The sequence below is a fragment of the Lepisosteus platostomus genome, chromosome 3, assembly GCF_059453375.1.
Source record: "Lepisosteus platostomus isolate fLepPlt1 chromosome 3, fLepPlt1.hap1, whole genome shotgun sequence".
NCBI classification, from domain to species: domain Eukaryota; kingdom Metazoa; phylum Chordata; class Actinopteri; order Semionotiformes; family Lepisosteidae; genus Lepisosteus; species Lepisosteus platostomus.
This window is the reverse complement of record NC_142613.1, coordinates 8587377-8614045: the sequence shown is the minus strand read 5'-3', so window position 1 is coordinate 8614045 and position 26669 is coordinate 8587377. Positions and strand designations below refer to the sequence as shown.

Genomic DNA, 26669 nt, shown 5'->3' with positions numbered 1-26669 from the left:
TCTCTGCACTGTGCAACCAAGAAACCTTCAGGGACAGAACAGCTGATTTTATTTAGGGCTAATCAGAAACACTTCAGTTGATTTCAGGTGAAGGCAGATTACCTTTGTACATGATTTGGAATGTGATTGGTTAAATCTGAACACAGTTACAACCCCCTTTATAAAGGGTGTGCACACCAATGCAGCCAAGGCATTGAAAGTTTTTTTTTTCCTAAAAATTATTGATTTGTTTTCACTTAATATAGTTGCTTACAAGCTTATTAAAAGTGAAAAAAGATCTCACATGATTTGTCTTGAGTTTAGTGTTTTCATCAATAAAAGCTGAAATTTCACTAAGGGTGTGTACAAAGGTTTTGATATCCACTTTATATTGAAGAAAATGTACATTTAAATAGAAAGAGGTTGAAGCAGGGAGATGCATCAGAGTTGGCTGCAAAGGAACAAGTACAGGTTAATTCAATTTAATACAAAATGAACAGAAGCTGTTTTTTGTGCTCATGGTCTTTATTTGGATTGATGACAGACAGCTGTATTCGTCCACTGCAGATCTAAACTTGACATCAACCTCGAGCCTTTTCACAATTGAAAGAAAATGTCTGTACAAAAACTTTAATTTCAAATTCACTTGCAGCATTTGTAGAGGAACACCCCTCTCAGAGCACTTAATCGCATAAAAAAATACCAAGGATATTTTACCCACTCGTCAATAAATGTAAAAACCAATCTACATTAACTATGGGGGGGGAGAAGTTCAGCAAGACAGTTTTAACATTTCTTACTTAACACATTTCCTCTTTTAAAAACAGCAGGACTAATGCACTAATTTGCCTGTATTCTGTACACATTAGCAATGTTATCCGTGACAGAACAAATAACCATACAACACTGAATCAATGATGGTTAATGTACAGCCACCTGACACGTTCTTGAGCATCCCCACTATCTCAAAGGCTGGTGGGAGTTGAAGTTCCTTGATCATTGCTATTTTAGGTAGAGGGTGGGCCTAAGAAGGGCAGATAACACTTAACCTAGATTTGAATTCTTAAGATCTCCGCTTTACGTAGCATAGTAACATGCGAGCCTGATTATATGACAAAAAAGCCTGTGTTGGAATGCAACATTGCGTAATCTGTCAATTTCCTTTTACAAATTGTTTCAGAGCTTGAAATCGTGATATACAAAGATCAGGGAGCTGGCCACCCAGGACTGATTCAGTCCAGATGATTTGGGGGGGGGATCACTCTCAGTCAGAATCACTGTCCCCCTCGCTGTCAGCCTCCTTCACATCCACACTGAACTTGTACTCCTGGTCACAGCCCATGTAAGCATCGCTCATGAAGTACAGGGTGTAGTTGTGGACACCCTGGGCAGGTGCAACAAAGTCCAGTTTCACCTACGTGAGATGGAGAAAATCAAGTAAGCCCCATTATTTATTGTCCCCAAGAAAGATATGAAACCGTAACGCTGGTAGGTAGTGACTATGGCAGTAAAGGAGATATCCACCATAAGGTGTTTTTTCCAGCATCACTAAATGTGCCTAACCAGCAAGCATGGGTAATTTAATATAGTACAGCTAAATACACTACATTTAGGAGCAAGATATAACGATACATCTGACAAGGGTACATGTGGATACTTTTCACACTTTTGATTATGAGCGGTGTTACTGATTGACAGCATGTACCCGTTGACAGGTTTTATATAAGAGAAATATAAATGAAATGATGCCAATGTTGTTAATTTAATAATCATGTAAACATATTCCATATTGAGACAAATATCGATGTCAGCTGGACATGGAGGACTTTCTGGGTCCTGTTCGGTGCTGGCCTCTAAAATGGAACTCCATGACCAGCGCTGGCTTACCTTAGCCTTCTGCTGCAGCGTCAATCTCTTAATGGAAATCAGGCTGTTGGATTTGGGGTCTCCAATCACCACCCACCAGCCCTCCTCACGTTTCTGGAAAAACAGGAGATCAGATGAGCCATGAAAACAAAATGCCCAATTAGCAGTAAAACTGGCCAGATAAGACTGCACAGTTCACCTGCCACAGAGCAGCTCTACGCCAGATAAAAGAAAACTTCTTCCTCACCTGTGGGAAGAGTGGCGCAATGACGGGCCCGGTCACCTCCTCCTCTCTCTCCAGCTGTACCAGAACCACCACGGGGCCTCCGCTGTGGACAGAGGGCATTAACACGATGACACACGGAAAGCAAGAGGCCTTAGACATTTTTGCATATTATGCACGGTGAACCATTCTCCAGGAATAGGCTAACTAAACTCATTAACAGTTAAATTAGAAACCTTGCTGATTAAAAGCTTATCGTGACTTTTTTCCCCCACCATCTAGAGCTGTTTTTAATAATACTTTATGCCCGTGTCATTCTTTACAAACAACTGATCCTCAACATCCCTTTTCACGTCAAGTATAGGTCACGCTCAAATATTTGCACTGCATGTAAAGTCTGTAGATTTCTATGATACTGTGTCATCCTGGTGGGAGTGACAGGAACCCCATCATGTCTTTCACCCCTAATCTATGGGAGTGCAGGACCGCCTCCAAGAGCCCTTCCCTCACCTCTTGACGCCGTCCTTCTCGGCCACCTCGTAGGAGAGCTCGATGTTGGGGTAGCGGTTGCAGAAACGAGCCACGTCCGCCATCTGGCCATCCGAGAGCTGCAGCAAGCCACTGCGCTCGTCGTCCTCCATCTCCATGATGTCAAATATGCTCTCGACACCCTGGGAACAGACCCATGACCACAAACACATCAGACACTTTGCTTTGGTCAGCCAGAGCGATCACCCCTTGGTATTGCTTAAATATTAGAAAAAATACAGCCATATGCCTTTCTATTACATGCCATCGCAAGAGTTTGGCCTAACCATACGTCTCTGTGATTAATTTCATTTCTGATTGAGCCGATTCCCAGATCTAGACTGGACTGGTTTAAAAACAAGCACACCAAACACTGCAGAATTAGACTGAGTAAACAGAGATGAGATCCTTGCCTTATCCGTGCAGCGCTTGATGTGCTCAGAGGTGAAGTAGGGCAGCTGTTTCAGGTAGGAGTCCTTGGACCACATGGCCTGGGTCACCATCTGGGCCAGCTCCATGGCAGCCAGCGCCGGGCTCAGCCAGCCATTACTGGACAGCACATCCACACAGGCCTGGATCAGACGGATAGCCTGGAAAAGACAACAGAGTGAGTAGTGAGTAGGTACAACACTGCCCGGTGCCAATACTGAAAAGGGCATCAATGGCAAACACAGCCATACCACGGGAGAGGGTGTGATAATCAGCCTGGCTAGGAACAACAGTCTAGATCAAACGGATGTCCTTGTTATCATTTATAAAGTCAGAAAGCATTGGTCTACCTGAACTGGACCAGGGACATCAGACCGTGCAGCCAGTACCGCACAAGAGAGCAGCAGGCTCAATCCAGTGTTAAAGTGAGTAAGCTTGATAAGACAGTAGACCGTGCTGAACTACTGACAAGTTTTCTCAACCCACACACTTTGTACTGCTAAGATCCAGATGGCCATGCTGAATAGAAGTTTCCCTGCACTTGCAAGGATGAGACGGAACTGTGGGGCTGCTGTCTGAGGAACTGAGGTGTCCACGAAGAGGGAGAAAGCCCACCTTGCTAAGGATCTCCTCCGTGTCCGACTGCAGCTCGGCACTCAGCTGCATGCGGGACAGGTGGGCCTGGAGCAGGAGATTGGTCTTCACATGAGGGTCATTGAATTTGGGGTTGTTGAGCTTGTGGGGGACCTTCTGTGCCAGCTGTGCCAGGATTGGAGAGAGAGAATAACATTTAGGACCAGATGAAAAATAAACACTGGAGTCTACTAATTGGAACCTGCTACTTCTGGAGTTTTATTTAAAAATTGCCCCGGTTAAGCAGGCATTGTTCTGCCATGGTTTATTCATAACATGAAAATGCAGATATTGTGATATACAGTAGGTCAGGAGTCCCATTCCAGCAGGTTTTAGAGGTCAAGAATAAACAATGATCTTCAATTAGGCAGGTGATTTGTTAATTAATGTGGAGATGTCCTAGAATCAAAATCTACGTATCCTTCAACAGTCAAGGATTTGATTTTCTTAAATGAATAGATTCGGAATTGACAATATATCCCAGTATTCCCAGTGTTTAGAAACAGAGGAGCTGTAACACAAACTAGATCAGGGCTCCCCAGGATAAGGAATGGAGAAGCCTTAATGTAGGTAGTAGATTACGCTTACACATTCCAAAAGGATGTGACTATTATATTGAAAGAGAAAGAAAATATTCTCTTTCAATTCAGTATCTCAGTCTGTGAATGTTCCCTCCCACTCCCTCATGTAAAGCACTCCAGCACCTGATCACGTAATCTGCAACTGCTGACTGGTTTTAATGAACTGTACCATGACGGAAACTTTCAGATCAGGCAGTATCTGGTTGTATCCCCTGGCTCTGTGTCCCTACCTGCCGCAGCAGTGTGTCCTCGTGGTGCCTGATGGGAATGTTCTTGTACTCGGCAGCATTGGAAATGATCTCAATGAGCCCACGGATCTTCGTCTTGGCATTGAGAGACATACTGAACAGCTCTGAAAAGGGATTAAAAAAAGAATGAGAGATTAAATGGATAATGCATACTTATAATGGATAATTGAAACTAATATTTTTATTTTACATTCATTTTCAAAGGTTTTTCTAAAATTTTGATGAATACTGACCGGCATCAAGCATTACAAGAAGCTAAAGTTCAAACGTGCTAGGAGGTACTCTAGGGTACCTCCTATTTCATTCTGGAGAACTGTTGCACATTAAGAAATTAATAGCGTCCATTTGACACAAAGTGAGAGGAAAGCAGGGGAGGTACCGATAGTGGTGTAGTTGATATAGTAGTAGGCCGCAATCATGCCCAGGTTGAGAGGTGCCACGTCCATCTCGTCCTCGATGCTGATGCACTTGGACTGCTCCAGATCGTTCAGCGTGTGCTCCACCAGCTCCGAGAGGTGGTCTGACAAGTGCCTGTGGGACATGCCTGTGGAAGGAGGGAGATGCAGACCCCATTATGACAGTGCTTTTCAGTTGGCATTGTTCAGCCACCTCTGAATGCCGTCGTGTGCAGATTCTGAACCCATCATGTACAGCAGCGTTATACCATTCACCCTGAGATTCAATAGTGGTGCAGGAGGAATGCATTGTGAAATTATATCGCGATGAGTTCAGAGTGTGAAGGCTGGAGTGCAAGGGGGTGTAGCTGTGAGCCCTGTTCAGGGAGATTGCGGCCTGGACTGCAGTTATATTGCGGTTCAGCTTTGCGTGTAAGTGCATCAGGTGCTCTCTCTGGCAGCTCACCCTGTAAATTGTAGTAGTTGGGGTTCTGGGTCATACGGCGGTACAGAAAGGTCCAAGTGAGGTAGTCCACAGCATCCTGCTTGTTCTCCACCGTCTTGGTGACGATCTCAGCATTGAAGTGGTCATGGAGACAGTGGTCCAGGTGAGACTCCACTGGCAATGGTTCATACAGGAATTTTTTGAAGAAATCCTGTGTAACAAGACAAGTGAGCATGTTATAGCAACCACTGAAGCTGCACATGAGACATGATACTATCTGCAAGGATTCTGTGTTAACCAACCAAAGCTTTGAAGACTGTAGTACGTATTGTAACAAACAGTGCGTCTAATTCAATGACACTACTGGTCAAACCTCATCCCAGATAAGAATTTGGCAAATACATTAATTACTTAATTGGTTTAAATTATCACTATTTCCATTGAGGTTCTTTCCTATAGTGGCATATTAAACCTCACTATAAAACCTGCATATCTGTGGCTCTCCAGATCTGAAAGAGAGCCATACCTAAGTAAAAAATTAATCCACCTTGCGATTTTCTTTCTCCTCGTAACTCAAATGCTGATTTTACCAGCTGGCCTCAATGACCTCCCAAACTCCTCCAGTCCTCTCCCCTGTTGCACGCCGAGAGCAGGTGAGCTGTGTGAGGGTGGCGCCAGCAGGAGCGGCCAAGTCTTACCTTCTTGGAGCCCTGACACATGATGACACAGCGGCCCTCGTCATCCTGCAGAGGCCGGTTCGCCCTGCCCACCATCTGCAGCACGTCGTAGATCGGATAGTCGACATACCTGAGAGACGGAGAAGAGGAGGCAGCTTCCCTTTACTAACGTAAATCCCTTAGAGGGGCAATGCACATACCGGTCTAAACGCAATAGACGAGACAAAAAACGTAGTTGTAAGGAACAGATCTGCAGAGGTGGGCAGTTAAAAGAACTGAAGTTCATGAAGCTCAATATCATGCTTTAAACCCAAGAACTTAAAGCATGCAACCAAGAAGTGAAAAGTAGCTTGGGTGGGAGACTCACGCATGGATTTTGCCATTGTAATACTGCGTGTCCATGACGATCACCAGGTGGGAAGATATGCTGGTGCCCCAGCAGAGCGAGCGAGATGCCACCACCACCTGCACAGCACCTGAGAAAGAGAGGTCATACACATCAGAATACCACACGCATGTTCAACACCATGGTGCTGTATTTTATTTTCTTAAAATAAACAGACAGGCAGGTGCCATTCGGTTTTTACTTCAGTCTATGACAACTGTGTGAGACCTCAAATGGAGTTTCTGTGTGCAACATTGTCATGTGTGAATTTAGCTCCCAACCATGAATAAAATGCATACTGGCAGACAGTCCCCTTCCTCCTTCCTGTGAAACATGCATTCAGAGGTAAATGCACATTTTATCTACCTTGTAACGAGGAGCACAGTGCCTTCCATAAGCTTGTCTCCCAAAACATTTATGTAGCAGATTTTATCTCCAAAACCTACATAATACCTACTGCAGACCAAATGTGTGATATTTCTCCATAGCAATTGTGGACCTGTTCTATGCTCTGCAATATCTAGGTTCAATTATCTCAATTAATTACCAGGCTGTCTCCCTCCTAAGCTAATATGCCAACCCCCACCTAATTAGACCATGGGCATAACCTACTGACCATGCCAATCAGTCTCATTCCCCTCACCAGAATTGAAAAGCTGCTCCACAATCCTGCGCTCGGTGGGGGTCAGGCCCTCGTGGAGGTACCCCACTCCGTTGGCTAGCGTCTCCTTTAGCGTCACATCGCTCAGCTTCTCTAGGTAAGGGGACAGGTCCTTCTCTGTGCAGTGAAGGAACCTGAGGACACAACATGGCCAGGGAAACATCATTTGTAAGGCACTCCATTGGACAGACTGAGCTGTTCGGAAAGTAACACTTAAGGTCCAAGGAAAGATTTAAGGGCAATGCAAAGAGAAACAAATAAAATAAACCATTTTAGTAGAAAGAGAGCTTAGTTTTAAAGGCACCTCAGTGCCTAGAGCTTCTCACTCCTTGAGATCCTCTTTCAGAAATGTGAGTAACCCTTCTACCCCTCTTTCACTGTGATCTTGAATCATTTTCCATGCGACTGCAGTGGGACCTGAGACGATCTTCAAAGTTGTTTTCGTTGTAGCTTCTCCAAACACGGCTGCTGAGCTCAACATTAGTAAACCTCCAGGCTATGTATTCAGCATTTTCCCTGTAGTGTAGGACCTCTGCTGAACAGAGTACACGGACGAAAGCAGAAAAACATTCTTGACAAGAAGCTGATTCGTCACCTCTGCGGCGTGATGTCGGCAGTGCAGAAGGTGAGGATGTCGATGGCAGTGAGCCGCGTCTGTTTGCGGGACGGCACGAACACGATGGCGGGCTTGCTGGGAGAGTGCTTCATGATCGCATGGTACACCGGCTTGGCCATGGACAGCAGGCGGGTCTGTGTGTGGCTCACGTTGAAACCCTGAGGTCGAAGACAGACAAAAAAACAGCACTGCAACCTCAAGCCACTTCGAGCTGCTGCTGGGTAACTCTGGCTCAAATTCAGCATGACCCAATTTCTTATTTTTACTCATCTTGATGTTGATCGAATTCTCAAAAAACATCAAGCACCATCCAGACTTTTGATAGGTAACTGTGTAAAAACAACAATAATCAAACTCAACAGGTCCTGTTTCTCTACGGTCATATAAGTAGTATCAGATAAACCAGAAAACTCCTGACCTGGCTAGCAATTTAAAGCAGCTGAACAAATCTACCTTGACCATCTTTGGGATGTTGGAGGAGCAACTGGCTGAAAACAGACAACATGCAAACTCCAAAAAAAAATGACCGCTCCGATAAACAAAGGATGTTCTTCCTATTTTTTAAGGATCAATAAAGATTCTAGGATGAAAGGATAAGATAAAAACAACCACCAAGCCACATCTCGTAACAGAAATGTCACACTCATTACCTGGATGTGCAGCTCCAGTGGGACGGGGCGCACGTTGGGGTGGAAGTTGAACGTTGCCGTGGTGCTGCAGCCCAGCCAATGGGCAACGTCCTTGGCATTGGAGAGGGAGGAGCTGAGAGCGACGATGCGGATTGGCCGCTCGATCTGAGAGGAGATATAGCGCATCCTGGAACAGATCACCTCCAGAACGGGCTGTGTTGGGGAGAAAGCACGAGTTATTGTTGTGCCACACGGGTCAGGAGAGAACAGATAATTCCATATAAAACTACACAGAAGAGCATATGAAACCAAGAACACGAGGCATTTCTTTTCCCAAAGGGCTGTGGAACAAGCTAGTTAGCCATGCTGTTGAACCCTGGCTTCTTTCAATAAGTCTGTATGACATTTGGCTTTCTATCATTTGCAACTTTTCATATGCTCTAGATACTTTTATTTCATGCAAATACTGAACTCATTCAAACTGACTCTTAAGAGAGGTCAAGGCCCTTTTCATTCAAATCTGATCATGACCCTCACAAAAACAAAACGGGTACTACACTATTGTTTTTTCTAGAGAACCACAAAGAAACTACGAGTCAAAAAGGGACCCGTATTCACAAACACTAAGCACCCCTGAATTAAGTCGAGAGGAAGCACACCAACACCTACCCCATTCTCCCCCCCAATGAGGTGTGTCTCGTCAATGATGAACAGGCTGACGTTCTGGACGTTCTTGCGCTGCTTCCAGCGCCGGGACAAGATATCCCACTTCTCTGGAGTGCTGATGATGATGTCGCCCTTCCCGAGCAACTTGAGATCCGTGCTGGTCTCCCCTGTCAGCAGAACCACCTTCTTGCTCAGCGTCTCCTGGAATTTCTCATACCAGTCTGCAAACACCTGATGGGGCCAAGTGCAGAGAAGCTTACAGTCAGGCAGACTATACAGAACATACAAGATTACACAAGTAACTGCAGAGGTCAGTGAGGACTTTGGACTAGCAAGATTCACTGAACTTCCAAGATCTTCGGAGAAATCGGAGAAAAGTAATAGAGGGAGTCAGTTAAGTGACTAGTTTAATTAAGAGTTCAGGTGGACTGAAAACCAGAAAATCCTAAGCCCCAATAAAAGAAAGGAGTTGAGGATCCCTTATTAATAGCGTGGACATGATAAGGTAAGGTACAGTGAAGGCTAAGTCAATAACACAACTTGGATATTTGCACTGGATGTAAAATTTGTAGTTTTCTATGATGCACAGTCAGCCTGGTGGGAGTGACAGGAACTCCATCATGCCTTTGTCTTGAGGTCTTCATGAATTCTTAGATCAAGACTAAATTGCTACTGAGGTCTTGCCCACCTCTGCAGTAGTGCTCGTTTACTAAGATGGGTGCAAATGATGTAGGCAACAAGTCAGGACAGAGGAAAGAAAAATTAGGTGAAAGGTCCCATTGTTTTTCAGGGTTAATCAGAGCTACAGCAACACTTACCTGCTCGGCCAGAGCCTCCATGGGTGTGATATAGACACAGCGCCCCTCTGCATTCTGCAGCAGCATTCTCAAGATGGCAAACTCTGCACAGATGGTCTTCCCGCTGCCCGTCGGCGCGCCCACAAACACATTGTCATCACTGTTGTACACAGCATTGAACACTAGGGGGAGCAACACAGAGACAGAATGCGAGATTAACCATCTACCATCAACCGGAAAGAAAGATCTTCAATAAAAGCCAAAAACATTGAGCAATGACAAAGGCACTGGCCAGACTCCACTAGGAGAGGAGAATACAAATCACCAGACTGCAGCATAATGGGAATCTCGAATCTCAGGGTTTGCCGAGCTGGAGAATCATAAACATGAGTGGTATAGAATATTTTTGATATGATACATGAAAATTAACACTGAATATTCAAATCGGCTGTCCTGTGGGAGTCTCTCCTCTATTTCCCCAACCCTGATGTGATGGGGGGGCCTGCTTACCCTGCGTCTGGATGGGGTTGAAGAAGGGGAACCTGTCCTGGTAGAGACTCTCGAAAGCGCTGTTCCTCAGGGCCGAGACAGGCAGGGGCTGCAAATCCAACAGCTCCGTTGGCGGGGGGTACTTTTCCGGCAGGATCAAGTGCCGAAATGACACGGGGAGCTGGGTCTCGCAGGCTGTGGAACACGCAAGAAAATAAATAACAGGAGCTGGCTCAGAGATTGGCATCGCGCACAAATGAATCAAAGAAGTGGACCAAAGGCGCTTCCACTCAGTTTTTTTAACAGATCCTCTCCTGACGTTTTTATTTATAAGACTGCCTTCACCATATTCGTTCAATTCTAAGAGAAAGACAGAAAACCCGACAGAATTCACTCCTTTAAAAAAGCCACCATTTGCTCTTTAGCTACTAAAATCATTTTATCACTTTAAAGGTGATAATCTAGTCTCATACACACGCATGGTAGCAGTCAAAATGCTCACTCACACAGCCAGCGGTCCGAGGCCACACGGATGAAGTACTGGGGGGGCAGTGGCTCAAACACAGGCACGAAGAACGTGACCAGGTGCTCGTCTTGGGCGTACTTGGCCTTGAGCAGGAAGTACTCATGGTGCAGGATGACCTCACTGTCCACATCCTCCACCAGGATCCAGAACGCCTCAGAGGTGCCATGGACCTGCAGAGAGGGAAGCAACTCCCAAGATTAACCCTATGAGAACCGGACATGACTTTGTTCTGCAACAAAAGAAGAATCTGTACCACAATTGATACACCAACAGACTGCAATCAGCAAGGGAAAGTGAAGAGGAGGGATGGAGAGCTCACCTTTTCGTCCCACTGGAAGTCTGGGGTAATGGTCAGCTCCACCTTCAAAGTGGACCGCGTGATGGGCTGCAGGTGCACAGACAGGTCCAGTTTGGGGAACTGGTGCACATATTTATGAATGGTCTTGCCCATTTTAGGCATGCGGATCAGCTCCCCTGAAGAAACAGAACGTGAAGGAAACTTTAGGTGTTGGACACCTAAATGACTGTACTGCGGATACAGTACATCTAGGGTTACGTTCAGTGTGGCACAATCCTGGAATTTATGCTACTAGGAGATAACAGGCCAGGGAGAAGAACAAGAGTCTTGTCCTGTTAGCTGGTGTCCAATCGGATGTGAAGAGTGATTCAAGTGATAAAAGATTCACCTATTTCGTTGTGGTTGAGGTCGTAGAGACGCTCGAAGGGGAAGTTCTTCTTTTCGATCTTCTTGATGACTTCTTCAGGCAGCTTCCTGAATTGCCGCAGTGGAGACATGGACTGCCACCTGATGGGGAGAGACTGGTGGGTTAGAGGATGACCCTGTCCCAGCAGATACACTTAGCGTACTGAAACAAACCCGAGAGCCACAGGTCCAACAGGAAGGAGTCCTGTTTCCTGGAATCCAATCACTTTCTGAATAATGCCACACAGACTATGTATTAAAATACTTATTTAAACCAATATCTCTGAAAAACAGTTTCATATAATTTCCCATTTAGAAATCTGTGAGGTAGAGATTTTTTTAATAGTAACTTGCTTTGCATTGTCTCAACTTATAACCAACCAGAAAATACACACCCTAAAAAATATTGGCCTGAAAAGACAAAATGTCATGGAAAAGCTGCTTGGAAAAAGGTTTGTGAGTGGGCAGCAGCAGCAAACTGAAAAAAAGCCTTGTCCTGCTTTTGTTAGGGGGCAGGATTTTCCTTTGATTACTTGTACTGAATACATGACAGCCTAGGATGTGCTGGTGGCAGACAGCAGGCAAAGACTCACATTCTCTTGTCAATCATCTTGCAGAGGTTGATGGTCTTGTCAGTAAGCTGGGCCCAGCCCCGGTTCAGGACGATCTCGAATATCGCCCTCATTAGACGTCCTGCAGACTGTAGAGAGAGATGAAACAGAGTTGGGTACATTCTGGAACAATGAAGTTTCTGAAACAATCCACCAGTCATAACCTCAACCAAGCCACAGCTATGCTGACACTGTGTTTACACCAAGAAAGAGGGTTATGTATTTCTATTATATTTGCATGATGCACCATGACATTCAAAGACTCACAAATCAACCTTACTTATGTTGAAATTCTCTCTCCTTCACTCACCTGTGTGACATATACCATGTCTGCCATCAGAGCAAAACCCTCCAGTTTCAGCTGGGAGATGTAGGCCTGCAGCAGCACATTGATCTGCAGAGACGAACAGGAACACTTACACACTGGAAGGAGAACTAACTCCCTGACATTCTGCAACTAACCAGTCTGAGAACAGAACTCTTGTGCTGGAGATGCAAGTAATCCATTAATACCTGGGTATTGGATACTGAATTGTAATTTAACAAAACGTTCTTTAAAATCCAAACTTCAAAATTGTAATTTGGCAAACGAAATCAAGATATAAATTTACATATTCATGTAATATTAATGAATAAATTATTTTGCTGTTCAGGCAGAGAGGAACGACATGACATCTCAGCTGATGATTAGATTAGTGGAAGGTTTGCTGCAATATGAAGACAAGTCTCTCGCAGGCATTACAGATTCCTTGAACATCGCACCTTGGCACTGGGCTCCTCAATGCTCTCCTTTACAGGAATGGGGACTCTCTCCAGTAGCTTCTGAAGCTCCAGTTTCTCCTCCTGTTTAACAAAATGGGGAAAAAAGAAGGCAAAACTCATTACCCTGTGCATAACTGGAAAGGTCTAAAATCAAATTCATCAGTGATGGTGTCCAGGTACTGCATATATCTAAGCAATACATTCTTTAATGTTTAGCAGAAAAGGCCCTGTCACTGACTCATGGTGCATTACCTTGAGCAACATACTTAACTTCTGACTGTTCTGTCCTTCTACTGTACGTGAGCTATACAGCAATGTATCCACACAGAGCCCATCTGCTAATTGTATTAGGTTGCTTTGGATCTCAGCACTAGAGAATTTACAAACCTCCAAAATGCTCACTCACTTTCTACTTCAACACATTCACAAAGCATCAATTTTAACACCAGTTGAAACCATGTGGGAATTTAATAGAATGAAACTAAAATTTAATCCTAGGCTTCTACTACTAAAGACCGTAACGGACTCATGCGACTTGCGTAACCTAGCCTGAGAGCTCGTGTGATTCCAGTCGCACAGAAATCCCTGACGACTGTGCGAAGAGGATGGTGCAGGGTAGTATTGCAGGGGGAGGTCACAAGGCTCACCTCGCGCACAGTGATGTTCCTGAACTCGGAGGACAGGGAGAAGACGCGGAAGAGCTCGATCTCACTGAGTGTGGGCTTCAGCAGCTGGTTGTAGGTCTGGATGGAGTCGTGGGTGATGTAGAAGTGGCTAGCAATGCGGCCCAGGTCCGTTACCTAGAGGGGCAAGCGCAAGCAAAAAAGCCAGTGATATAGGAGAACCACACAGCGAGGCACTAAACATCTTGAGATTTGAGCAGGGTGCTGCATCTGCATGCATAGACAGCATTAGAACAGGTAAAGGTTCAATCCATGCTGAAAGGTAAGGAAAAGAAATACAACATTCTTCTTCAGTGTAAGGGACAGAGGGAAAGTTGCAAAGAAATTAGGTACAGGAGAACAGAAGAGAGTAGGTCAGAAGGGAAATTAGCCTTTAACTGTTACTAATCCTGATCCCACCGATCTGTTAAAAGACCGGAAACTAAATCTACAACCATATTTCATGCTATAGTACATTGGTTCAAAAAAGGTTCTCCGTATTATTCCCCTAATTTAGCAGCCTTTTCATGAGAACTGTCAGAGGAACCAAATGCACACATCATTACTGGGAAAGCAAACTAGCTGCTGACAACTGTTCCCAATCCTGTGCTGTAGAGCTCCTCTCCTTTCCCCCCAGCTCATCTGCAGTACCTGGAAGCTGCCGGACCTCTTGTCGTATTTAATCAGGTTGTTCTTGTCCAGGACGACTGCAGCAGTGTGCACCAGATCCAGGCGCCTCCGTTCAAGGAGAGGGTCGGCAGCCTTCTCGTCATGAGACACCCCGTACAGGGTGGGGTTCCTCAGTACCCGGATATACAGGTAGGTGTACCCCAGCCAGTTCACTGCGTCCTGCAGGATGACATGGAGAAAGTGGAGTGTAAATGTAGCAAAGAAAAATGAAAACGGGGTAACATAACAGCAAAGCATACAGACATAATAATGCAAACTTAATGTTTGCAACACTTATGGGGAAATCTGCAAAACCGTAATAAAATGTGAATCAACCGACTGAGGGATTCAAAATCACAAACTCAGTTTATTGAACAAGATTCTATAACGAGCCAGGTAGGTGTCAGCACAACTATACAGCCAGCACATTATTAATGCTTCTATTTACTTTACTTGATGTTCATATAATGCTTTCTAACTTTTTTTCAGAAAACATAAGATAATGGTACACATTAATTACTGGTTACATAGCTTGCAAGCTATACCTTCGCATTCTGCACATTGCCCAGGACGATCTCGGCGTTGAGCATGTCAGGCAGCTTGGACACCATCTGGCTCTCAATGGGCAGCTGCTGGTTGAGTAGAGACAGATAGTACTGCAGCTCCCCATGTGATGTGATCAGGATGCCCTCTCCCTTTGTGTCGTACTGGGGACGCCCAGCTCTTCCCAGCATCTGGAAACGCAAAGAATGATCTTGTCAACAATTCAGATCAAAACACTTCCCTTGAGACCTGGGTCTTAACAGCATGGTCTAGCACAAGCCATAAAGCTTGTACAATTATCATCTATCCAGGGTGATATTCATATTGCATTAAAATAAAGTGTCCTATAGAAAAGAAACGAAATCAAGAAATGGATATTTAACAAGTTCAAGACTACAAGTTAAATTCAGCTGAAACATTCCAAGTTCATATTCACAGGGGATTTATAAACGTACAAGGCCGATTACAATGTAGAACTTGTTAGAGAAAGCAGAGACGACATCTGTCAACTTCTACAAAAGCAAATGTATAAACATGTAACTGTAGTTAATTAACAGTTTTCCTCCATGCAGTTCTTGAATGTAGCCTGACACACATCAAACCTCTTTAAAGGGTTAAAATCATTCAAAAAGGTCCAATGAGAAAAGGTCTGCTGTGGTATGAAGCCCCCAACACTGACAATTAACTTACCTGCAGAATGTCCAGAGCTCCCAGCTCTGTCCAGCGCCCCTTCTCTGGACTGTACACCTGGGTCCCTTTGATAATGACAGTGTGTGCTGGCAAGTTCACACCCCAGGCCAGAGTGGCAGTCGACACAAGCACCTGCCGAAGAACACCACCGTGATGTCATCTTTACTCATACAGCTATACGGAGGAGCAGCCATTTAAAAAAGACAACGCTTTGCACAGATTTATTATTTTTTAAACATCTGCAGAAACTGCAACCAGTTGTGATATGATTTCCAACAAAGGACAAGGCACTAGAATGCCACTCAGATTTATCTCAGAATATTTAAAATCACACAGGAAATTGCTTCAGTAAAGGCAATGCTACGTGTAAGATATAATCACTATGGAATGCCATCAAGTTGTATGTGTTGTATCAGCATTACCACAGATCTCAAGTGAAAAGCTGCACAAAGTTTAGAAACAGAAGCTAACCTGGATATGTCTATCTGCAAACAGGTCCTCCACAAGTGTCCTGTCCACTCTGGTCATACCCGCATGATGAATAGCAAAGCCATAGGGCAGCAGGTCCTTCAGCTCCAAGTTCTGGGAGAAGATGAAAATATTTTCTTTGCTGCAGGTTTTAGCTTGTCAGGGTCATGCTTTTTCCCCACCCCACGTTTTTGCTATGAACGAGCTGTCCAAACCCCTTCCTGCCCAGTCCTCACTGACTTCCCATCTGCTACAGCTCTGCCTCCTTACTCAATGCCCCCCCTCCTTTCCTCACCTTGCACTGCTCGGCCTCAGTCCTCAAGACTTCAGTGGAGGCTGAGCCCTCTCGAAGGAACAGCCCCAGGGTGTCCTTTTCCAAACACATGTCCCTGATCGCACGTGCAGTCTTCCCAGTCTCCTTCCGGGAATGCACGAACACCAGGACCTGCACACCAGCGGTTAGAAACATTCACTACAAATGCAGTGTTATACAGAGACGAGCTTTACCAGAGTTAGCACAGCTGTCAACATAACAATTTTTATAAAACACAACTCCTTCAAAATGATTTTGGGAGATACATTTGAGAAGAATAAAAATATATAAATATATATATAAAAAAACCAGAGCTGGTCATTTGAACTTGGAAACAGTTGTAATTGACCGCCTTTCCCTTCCAGTTGCAGGATTGTGGATGCAAATGACAGAACAATGCAACGTTTTAAGTATTATATAATGGGTTTACTCAAAGCTCACATCTACTCTTACAACGGCATTTTCAGCAACATCCCAAAACCCATACATATCCCCATCAATGAATGTAACTAGGCTGTCAGGATGGGAGGATCGCACCTGGTTCTTCCCAGCATGCTCCATGATTTTCTCGTACACAATCTCATTCATGATCTGGAACCTCTTGATGGCTTTCTTCTCTGTGATCCCCACGTACGTCTGCTCCAGAGGAACGGGGCGGAAACTGAAGGCAGAGCAAAACGGGGAGCAAACGTCACAGGTTTTGAAATAAAAAAACAGTAGCAGAAACCTAGTTTCCACCTGAGAGAAATGATATCTTTAGCTACTATATCTTCTGCAAAACAGACAAGTGGGTAAATGCCGTATATGGATCAAATGGCTATGGTGTGCATTCAGTGGCAATACAGTTCATAACGATTAAATTGTTTCAAGCATTTGTGTAGCCGTAAGGAAGCAAGTTTTCATTTTTGTTTCACAACCCATCTCCATGAGTAAAGACATGGACAGTCACCTGTTGTCAAAGTAGAAGAGCCCTTTGGCAGGGTCCACCCTTAGGAAAGTAGCCACGTCCTCGTAGTTGGGCAGCGTGGCGCTCAGGCCGATCAGACGCACGTCCTCCTGCGTCATCTCAATGTTGCGGATTGTCCTGGCCACCAGCGACTCCAGCACCGGCCCTCTGTCATCGTGGAGAAGGTGGATCTCATCCTAGTGACGGGAACGGGATCATTTGGAGGAACAAGCAGAAATCTACACATGCCAGTCCTGTCTTGGGAGTCACAGCTCTTCTATCTAGCTTGGTTTAACCCGTTCCTAAATTCAAAACTATTTAAATTTGCTTCTCCCCAACATCTCTGAAGTCATTTTCACACCTGTACCCGTGCGTAAACAAACCACATCACCCCCAGTAAAGTCTATGTAGTTTAAAATATCAAATATGCTACCATCCTTATCTGGATACCACTTTATCTTGCGTTTGATTTCCACATTTCCCAATAAACTCAAATGAGACATTTTATGAAAAGCATCATCAATCATTATGGCGAAAATGTTAACCTCACTCACCAAAGGTTAAACATCACTGCACTCCTTACCTCAGCTGGAGATAATGGCTGCCTTTGCTGGCCTTAATTTTAACAGAATGAGCAGCATGCAGGTCACTTACTAGCTTACTTACTGGGATATGGGGGCAGCAAGTATACTTACTATAATGATGAGGCGCACTAGCTGGGTGTAGGTGCGCTCCCCTCCCTTCCGAGTGATGATGTCCCACTTCTCTGGTGTGCACACAATGATCTGAGTGGCGTTGATCTCCTCCTTGCACAGCTGGTGATCCCCAGTCAACTCGGCAACTGTGATACCATAGCTGGCCAGGCGCTGGGGAACAGCATTAGACATGAACGAAGGCACTCTACATATATATATATTAACAGAGTGATTACTACAAATATAGTGCTAAAACATCCTGAGAGAAATGATTTAACTTGGCACCACGATAATCCTTATGTCAACTTAATCCTACAAGAAGCAAATCACAGCAACGATTACATAATAAAAGTGTAGCAGAGCGACTTTGCTATAGACGCCTCACCTTGCTGAAGCTTCCCACCATCTCCTGCACCAGGGACCTCATGGGGGCCACGTAGATGATTTTGAACTCGTCCACATTGATGGTGCCATCTAGATTGATGTGCTTGCCAATCTCGCGCAGCATGGCCATCAGCGCTACATTGGTCTTGCCAGCACCCTGCGGAAGAGGGTAGGAAAAAATGAAGGTTCCTGCTCTTTGATATGCACCCATTCAGCTCTGTCTTGTACTTTCCGTTCCCTCTTGTGACACGCCACCTCTAACCTGACACTTATTTGACTGCATTGTTTGACAGTATTAAATAGTGCCGAAGCCTACACACAGATAAAACCACCTCCTTGTCCATTCCTGTGACTGGATGGTTAAAAGAAATAAAACATCGTCAAAGTACAGTAAAAATACATTGTACGCAGTTTGTGTTACTGTGGCCTTCATAGTTGAGCTTCTCCACCTGATTACACCAGCTATTCACCTGCACTATACAACCATTACCTCTCCAACCATTTCCCACTAAATACTTCACCAACAATCAGCACATTAACATTTAAACCCCACACCCACTTGTTCAGGTCCAGAGAATTTCAAATGTATTTCTTGATATTTCGTCCTGAAACAAGAGGAGGTCTGTAATGCCAAGGCAAAACACACACTCCTGATCAAGACAGAACACAACCGCTACAACCTGTACATTTGCTGGGGACTTGGGCTTGTGAAAAAATGCAAATGTCAGTTCCGATTAGGACTGCTAACCATTTCTTCTCTTTCATTCACATGCTCCTGTCTGCCGATGGTGAATCACGCAACTATGACGTAGGATTTTGGATTCAGGTTAACAGGTTTTTGTGTCTCCCTGAATCCCTCATCACAATTGCCTTTTATAGGTTACGACTGTGATCAGTTGGCAACATATCAGGTGGCAAAAAAAAATCAGTAACCATGTGATCTTGCTCATTAGAGCCAAGAGCCAACACTCACCGTGGGAGCACAAACCAGCAGGTTCTGATCGGTGTCCATGGCAGATTTGAACAGCTTGCTCTGGATCCTGTTCAGAGTTTTAAAGCCCTCAAACCCAGCCTGGGCATACTTGGGTAACTTCTCAATAGGCACTAAGACCTGTACAAAATAGAAATAGAACCTCAATATATAAATGTCAGATTAAGAAAATAAGTTTCACAGCACAAGGAGATTTTCATTGACTACACCGTCTGAAACATTTTGCTTCGTTCTTCTTTACATCAAGCAAATTCAACATTTTTCTGACCAGACAGACATACTTGACTGTAAAAAGAAGGATCGCGGGACTTTTCCATTGATAAAGGATGATCACCTTCTCAGTTTTAGAAAACTTAAAAACATTTCATACATTGTGCCCTTTGGGATGCTTTGACAGGGACATGTTAGAACTAGAGCAAACATAAACACTTGTGCAAGATGGACTTGGACTTGTGCATCAAGCAAGGGCTGAATGGACAGTCATGCCAAAGGCTGACACTTAGAACTAGTGCCAAGGCACTATGTGAAAAATGTAACATTCCAGTATTTTGAAGTTATGGTAATAATTGAGCATGAGCTGACTAGACCCTTAGAAACCAGAACCTGGAGCTAGGCTGCTTCCTGGCTGAACCCCCCTGACAGCTGAGTGCTGTACCTCATCGTCAGCAAAGGGCTTGGGCTTGAGCGCAGGCACGTGCACCTCCTCATAGCCCTTGCGCTGTTTCCTGAAGGAGCCGTCGGGCAGCTGGCATCGCTTGTTGGCCATGAAGTGGCTGCCCTGTGTGAAAGCGAGGTCCTCCAGGTCCAGGAGCTGCCTGGGCGCCAGGGTCTGGGTGAACAGTAACAGGGTAAGAGGAGAAATGCTGTTACTCTTGGCATTTGAGAAACTTTAGGAAAATATGTGAAATTTATAAACAGAAATAGTCATTTATTTGTCAGTGATGCTCAGATTTTATTCAAGCTTCTAATTTCTTCTTACTTGAAATCGACTGGTTTAGCTATTATGCTGAGCTGTTGCTGTGCCCTGACATATCCTGACTTTGAGATGAGAACTTAATTATTTGACCTGGGTAGAAGTCGATGTACAAGGACTTCATCAAAAATCAAACGTTACTATTCAACATGGGTTAAAGGAGTCAGATCGATAACCATTTTAAAGGAACGTGCTTTTGAATATCCAATGACGTTCTTGAGCCTGGAACATCACAGTTGAAAACAGTCATTTCAGCAAAGTGAAAGTGATCCTGTGTGATCCTGGAGATTATCCACCATGTTCAAAGTGATTTTTCACTAGCTTCCTATAAAAAGAACTTTCTGTACAACCTCGCAGATGTTTCATTATATTCTTCCACTCTATTTACAATCACAGCTTGATCTACTGTCAAACACCTACCTCAAACTCAATGATGAAAAGTACTTACTGTTAAATTTCTCTTCATTTAAAATATTCTTATAGATAGTATTGTCACTGGATATTTCAGGGGGGGTAACACAAAACCAGAGACAATTAGCTGAGCTCAGGTTTGCATAAGTAATGGGTCAGGCTGCTATGTGTAACCTTGTCCTGTATTATATATCCTAAACTGAATCAAAACTAGGAAAGTGGCCGCAGTGTCAGGAGGAAGAAAATGCTGGGCCTCACCTCCCCCTGCTGGTCCAGGTCCATGGCCTCCAGGTCGTTATCCACTCGGGATTTCCTCACTCGCTCCCTCCTAGACCGCTCCTCCTGCAGCAAGGAACACACCCCCACTCAGACAGCTTCCCTCTAGGCAAAGCACTGCAGCCCTACTTCCAGTACTGGCACACTTCATTTTTAGGCCTATTTAGCACAAGATAATTCCCAGTTCCAGTCCTAGGTAGATCAGGACAGTTTAGCATTTCTTGGTATATACTTTACTATTAATAAAACTTTATACTGGTATAAAGGGTGATATTTAAAACAGTTACATCTTGAATGTTAAACAGTTACATCTTGAATGTTAAAGTCCTCCTTTATTTTAAATGTAATGGAACGTAGAGCTTAGCAAATAATTAAGTGCAGGTTTGATTAGAAGTAATATGAACGAGATTTGAAGCAATAACATGCCAAAAGAGGTAATTGGTAGTGCAATTAATATCTTGAACACTCATCTCTTACCCGAATAATGTCCTCTTTCTCAGTTTCCTGGAGCTGGTACAGCACTTTGGATAGATCGGGGTCTGCTTCCATTTTACTAATAATCCTCTCCTTTTCCGCCTCACTCTGAGCGCTGGCCAGCATGGTACAGTACTGGACTGAGGAGCAACAGCACAGAATATGTGAGTGACGGAGAGGAATAACTTCTCTATCACAGAGTTTAAGCTGCGATTTTATCATTCAGTTCAGCTTAAGTTGCATTAAAACATGCTGCTTGTTCACCCTAAATAATAATTAAAAAATCAGCTGGAATGTCATCATTAAAATGTAAGCAAAACACTTGTACTCCCCAAGCTGTATTTCAGCCTAATCCCCATGTAACCTGTAACTGCTATGCTACTGTGTAAAACATTACAATGAGCAAGACCTGTCATTTACGCCCACCACACTCCTCCACACAAACACAGGTACCACCAGCACAGACTCACTCATTCGTCGGTGCTGTCGGAGGACCTTGATGAAGTCAAAGGTATTGAAGCCCAGAAGCAGGACCAGCTGGTTCTCACACTCCCTGTCGTCACTGGCCGTCTGTAAAGCAACACAAACATCTCCCAATACACTGAACCGACCCCACCACCAACATCTAAACCTTTGCTCTCCTTCCCTGGTGTTCTAATGTTTAGAAAAGACAGATGCTGCCTGCAGGACAGACACGAACCTACTTGACTGAAGACACCATACAGGTGTTCAAGAACCAGGACAGGAAATAAAAACGAATCACCTTCAAGTTTTTGTTTTCTACTTCACTAAAAGACGATTATTACCGTCGCACACATTTACTACTGCCATGCTGCTTCAAGGAAAATATAATACACGTTTTGAAATCCGTGCAATCAGAATATTGTGAAGAAGAAATGTCAGCTAACACCGAAGTTGGTTTCCAGGTTTTACTATATTTTTCAGTGGAGGCCCAGAATCTGGATAATTTTCTCCTTATTGAAGGGATGGGAAGAGCTCTTATTTGGGGTACCCAGATTCTGAGGTATGTGTGGTCTGCATGCTCAGCGACCTCACCTTCAAGATCTCCAGCACCTCATCTGCCTTCTTCTGAGACACGATGGCATCGTCGTAGAAACGGCTCAGCTGCCTCTGGAGCCAGAAGGCATCAATGTCACGAGGGTGCAGGTCTTTCTTCTTGGCAGTCATGACATCACCTGAAGAGCCCAGCTGAAGAAACAGGAATAAGGCAAGTTCATTTCTGGGGGACAAGGACAGAAAAATCTGGTCCAAGCCACGTTTGATGAAATGCAATATCTTCTGCAGTAATCTCATTCAGCCTTGTCAGCCCTAATATTCTCAATTATCTGCGAACTCTTGTGAACAAAAATACAATTCTAACTGACAAGACTATGAAACTACAAATCTTGAGTTTTGAAAGAAGAACGATTCTGAGCATTAAGGGAATCCAGATGCTTGAAATATGGCTGACAAATAAAAGCAGAAACGGTAAGTTTCCAGGTGTTTTCCAAGTTGAAACATTGAAATTTGACTTTTTTTACGCAAAGGAAAAGTGTATGTGATTAATTAAAAAAGGATGCAAAAATATTCTGATCTTGGATATAGTTTTTTTTAAAACAAAATAAACTAAACAGGGAACAAGAAATAAGAATGAAAAAGAGACACGAGATTCACTCAGAGGTAGAGAGGGAATAAGACAGGAGGAACTGGCAACACTTACATTGGCACTGAGAGTACAGCCCACATCGGCCTCCACCCCCTCGCTGTCTTCATCAGACACTTCATCTCGAACCTCCCCATACTGGTCCTCATCTCCCTCCTGCAACACACACAGCTGTCAGCACACTGACATACAGCTACACACATAGTAACTGTAAGCACATATACGACTTCTCCATTCGCTACGCCCCACACAAGAGCCGCAGAAAGGTCACAAACCAGAGTAGACCGGCCATTTGGCCCATCTAGTTCATTGGCTTGCTAGAGGCTAATTGACACCAGGAACGTATCCAAATGATTCTTGTAAAAAGCCAGTGTATAAGCTTTGACAATAAGGTTGAATTGCTTATTCCAGACCCTCAGCGCTGTAGAGGATTTTAAAAATGTCTTCGGCTTCTCTGACTTAAAAATAACAATTTTTAAGCCTTTCAGAGTAGGACATTCCTTTGTGCCTTATAAAGTATCTTATGCTGGATTGATTCCATAACAGGAGATCTGATCCAAGAACCAGAAAATATTCATTTTAACCAAATCTACCAATGTAATTTTTCACAAATATTTGAGATAATAGACAATCAAAAGTTCTACTCATTTTCACCCGCCACTCAGAATTCCCACTTAAATCTTGGGACACATGGCAGCCAGGATATAAATTCCTCCAGGTCATATGCCATTTAAACTTTGAATTTTTCTGCCCATTTTGTACTCATTTGTATTGGGGTTCTTGGAGGAGGGAAGCCTACAGCTCTTTATATTTGGTAAGGTTAGATGTCACATATACTCACCTCTTCATCAGACTCAAACTGTACATTGACACCATACGTTTCATCAATATTGTCATCTACAACACAAAAATGGTAACATGAAAGATTATCAGGAGAGAATGCACATACAATACTGTTCTGCGCCACATCTTTCCTATCCAATTCCTATAAATGATAAATCCATTTAATTTTGTATTAATCCTAATCTAGTAAGATTCAATACTGTAGGACTGGCACACACCTACAAATCATCAATCACTATTAAACAAAACAGGTGTTTTCACCCATTAAGATCAAGAACCAAATATAACAATGCAGGCTTAAATAAAATCCACAAGGCCGCAGCTCTCCAGGTTCTAGGCTAGCTGCCCCTGTGATAAAGTAACAGGTGGACTCTGTACCCATATTCTGGAGCTCCTTGTCTCCTCCGTAGTCGCTGATCTTCTTGCCCAGGTTGACCAGCACATGGTAACGCGTGTCGTCAGTGGGACCCAGCAGCTGCTCAATCTCCTTGCGTCGTTCCTTGTCTCTCATCTTCTCGTTCTTCAGCACAGCCAGCACCTCGTCGGCTGCCCCACACAAGATGTCTCTGGGCTTCAAGGACATTCAAAATGCCTGATCAGTCACAGGGAAGAAGCCTCCCTCATCTCGAGTTTTTGCTTTGAAAATGCTATTAACCCCCATCTCTTAATGTTCTAGTAAACACTCTTAAAAGCTATGTTACAACCCAATGTAACTTGTAAAGATTCTGAGATGGTGCCAATCATGACAAAAATCACGATAAAGCAGTAATATATAAGTCATTAGGCAATAGGATGATAACATTTTGTGATGAAGCACATACACCACAACACACCTTGCAAACATACCACACTGTGTTGCAGAAAAAAACTTCCTAAAGCTTCCAGTAATGTGTCAAAACACCACAAGAGACTACTGAAACACGCCCCTCACCTGGTCTCCCAGGGCAGCCTGGATGAAGCTGAGAAGAACCTCATAGGTCTCCCTGGTCTCCTTGGTTTTGGGCTTGTAGACGATGCCCACCATCTCATCGATGCCCTCTGACAGCAGGGTGAAACCCTTCATCTTGTTGATGTCATGCCGGTCCTCGTCTCTCTTCCTCCTCCTGCACGAAGAACAAGTGGGCACAGGGTCATCAATCTCCCCTGAACCGCTCAGCCAGAGCCTCAGCAAACAGGATCCCACACTCTTCCATTACAGTGGGCTTAAACACTGCAGGTGCCTCAAAGGTAACTCTGCACACGATCAGTCCCATTCTGTAAAACTACACACAAGGGCTATGTAGTTCCAGTCCTTGAGGATTACAAGGCTAGCCAAACCTGTCTAGAGAGCCAGCATCACAAAAAGCATCCACTGATCTATTCCCATTTTACCACATGCAAATACATGTTAAAAAAAACACACCAGTATTTAAAAGGTGTATTAACACGTAGTAATGTACCCAATACTGAATTTTCTACATATCTTTATTGTATTTCCTTTACCAGGACATTTTATTTTCAAGTGTTTTTTCCAGGCCTACACGTTTCGAGGAAAAGCCTGCACCGGGAAATCTGGCTATATTATGCGGATGGCCATGTTCACAAACATTTGGCCACTATGCCATGTTTACACACCACATGCTCATAAAACAAAAAAACTCTTCAGGGCAAACACTAGTCCCAGGACAGCAAGGAAAGACTCTGAACTCGATCTATTAAACCCATATGGTCTTACTTGGCTCTTCTCTCCTCCAGCATCTGTGGCTTTGTCCTCTGGGACTTGTCCCCCATCTTGGTACCATCCAGCTTTCCCACAAGGGACAGAACCTCACCTGTGGGCTCATCGCGGCGAGTCCGGTCGATCAGAGACCGATCTGCTTGCAGTACAAGATTAGAGTTCTGTTCGGGAGAAAAAGAAAACATTCAAGCCACAGCTCTGTATGCATCATAATTTTAGACCAATACAAAGTACTCTGAACAGATGCTGCGTAAATATCAGTGATCAGATGAGGCCCTACTGGCTCCTTCACTAACTCTATACCTCCTCTCATTTCTTGCTCCCGACTCACCTATTGGGATCTAAACCAACAGCAATGTCAAAACTTGGAGACCCAAGGAATCTGTAGATATTCATTCTAGGTCAGCTCTTAATCCTAATCATAATTATTGGCTTAATCGGCCATTTAAACCTCCCCGGATCTTTGATTGCTGCAACTTCAAAGAAACCTGCTTCATACCAGAGCTTCTGAGGTTCTGGTATAAAATAAGAGGGGTTTATGTCAAAGCCAAAGTATGCAATGGAATAGCGCAAACTAAGCAACAACTCACCTTTGCTGCATACAAAGGTACACAGACCTCTTGTAAACAGAAAAATCAGCCCTACATTGGGAACTGAACAGTCCCATCTCACCCCACACTCGCGACGTAGGGTTGCAAACGTTTCACTTTTTCCAGCTTGCAATGCAAAACTTACAGAACGCCACAAGCTCGAATACAACAAAAAGTTATAGTTACATTTACAATGGCGCGCTGTTTGTGCTACTTACGGCTTTGTACTCGTACTGCAGGCTCCGAGCAGTTACATCCGCCATGGCTGATCCGGCGCTTCACACGCCGACCTCCCCGCTCAAGCCTACCTCGGCAGAAGAATGATAAGATATCTGTTACGTCTGTAAACGATTTCGTTTTGTATCCAGGGATCTCCCTTACTTTTACGGCTACAGGATAACGGTTTAGAGTATTTAGGAATTAATTCTCAGCCCCCCTCTACTCTGATCACTTCCCTCGCGTTGGCTGTGCGTTTCAAAAACACACACGCCACCGGGCCCACTGCGCAGATC

General features: G+C 44.2%; 1 protein-coding gene across 1 annotated transcript; it reads right to left on the bottom strand.

The window, feature by feature from the left end:
* Positions 1 to 485: 485 nt before the first annotated feature.
* On the bottom strand, positions 486 to 26669 carry snrnp200 (small nuclear ribonucleoprotein 200 (U5)). The gene is made up of 45 exons (XM_088624255.1): positions 26376 to 26669; positions 25565 to 25728; positions 24782 to 24953; positions 24229 to 24421; positions 23849 to 23904; positions 23065 to 23163; positions 22401 to 22553; positions 21815 to 21914; positions 21348 to 21484; positions 20853 to 20936; positions 19866 to 20039; positions 19193 to 19330; positions 18221 to 18376; positions 17836 to 18006; positions 17144 to 17337; positions 16732 to 16855; positions 16177 to 16326; positions 15885 to 15995; positions 15414 to 15545; positions 14726 to 14914; positions 14163 to 14360; positions 13497 to 13649; positions 12850 to 12930; positions 12398 to 12481; positions 12070 to 12176; positions 11460 to 11578; positions 11093 to 11247; positions 10754 to 10943; positions 10269 to 10442; positions 9780 to 9940; positions 8965 to 9192; positions 8317 to 8508; positions 7646 to 7824; positions 7033 to 7184; positions 6372 to 6480; positions 6026 to 6134; positions 5349 to 5538; positions 4867 to 5031; positions 4470 to 4591; positions 3641 to 3784; positions 3010 to 3186; positions 2579 to 2739; positions 2093 to 2174; positions 1867 to 1959; positions 486 to 1393 (listed from the first exon to the last, which is right to left on the bottom strand). Exons 1-45 carry the CDS (start codon positions 26418 to 26420, stop codon positions 1244 to 1246), a joined length of 6417 nt encoding a protein of 2138 aa, XP_088480381.1. The 5' UTR covers positions 26421 to 26669; the 3' UTR covers positions 486 to 1243.

What these genes read in the sequence shown, in the direction of transcription:
- snrnp200 (XM_088624255.1), bottom strand. Translation starts at nt 26,420, where the DNA reads ATGGCGGATGTAACTGCTCGGAGCCTGCAGTACGAGTACAAAGCC. An exon ending in CTCTTCTACTTTGACAACAG is followed by an intron (nt 16,856 to 17,143) that starts GTGACTGTCCAT and finishes CTCTGCCTTCAG; the next exon opens with TTTCCGCCCCGTTCCTCTGG. An exon ending in AGGACACACTGCTGCGGCAG is followed by an intron (nt 3,785 to 4,469) that starts GTAGGGACACAG and finishes ATCCTGGCACAG; the next exon opens with CTGGCACAGAAGGTCCCCCA.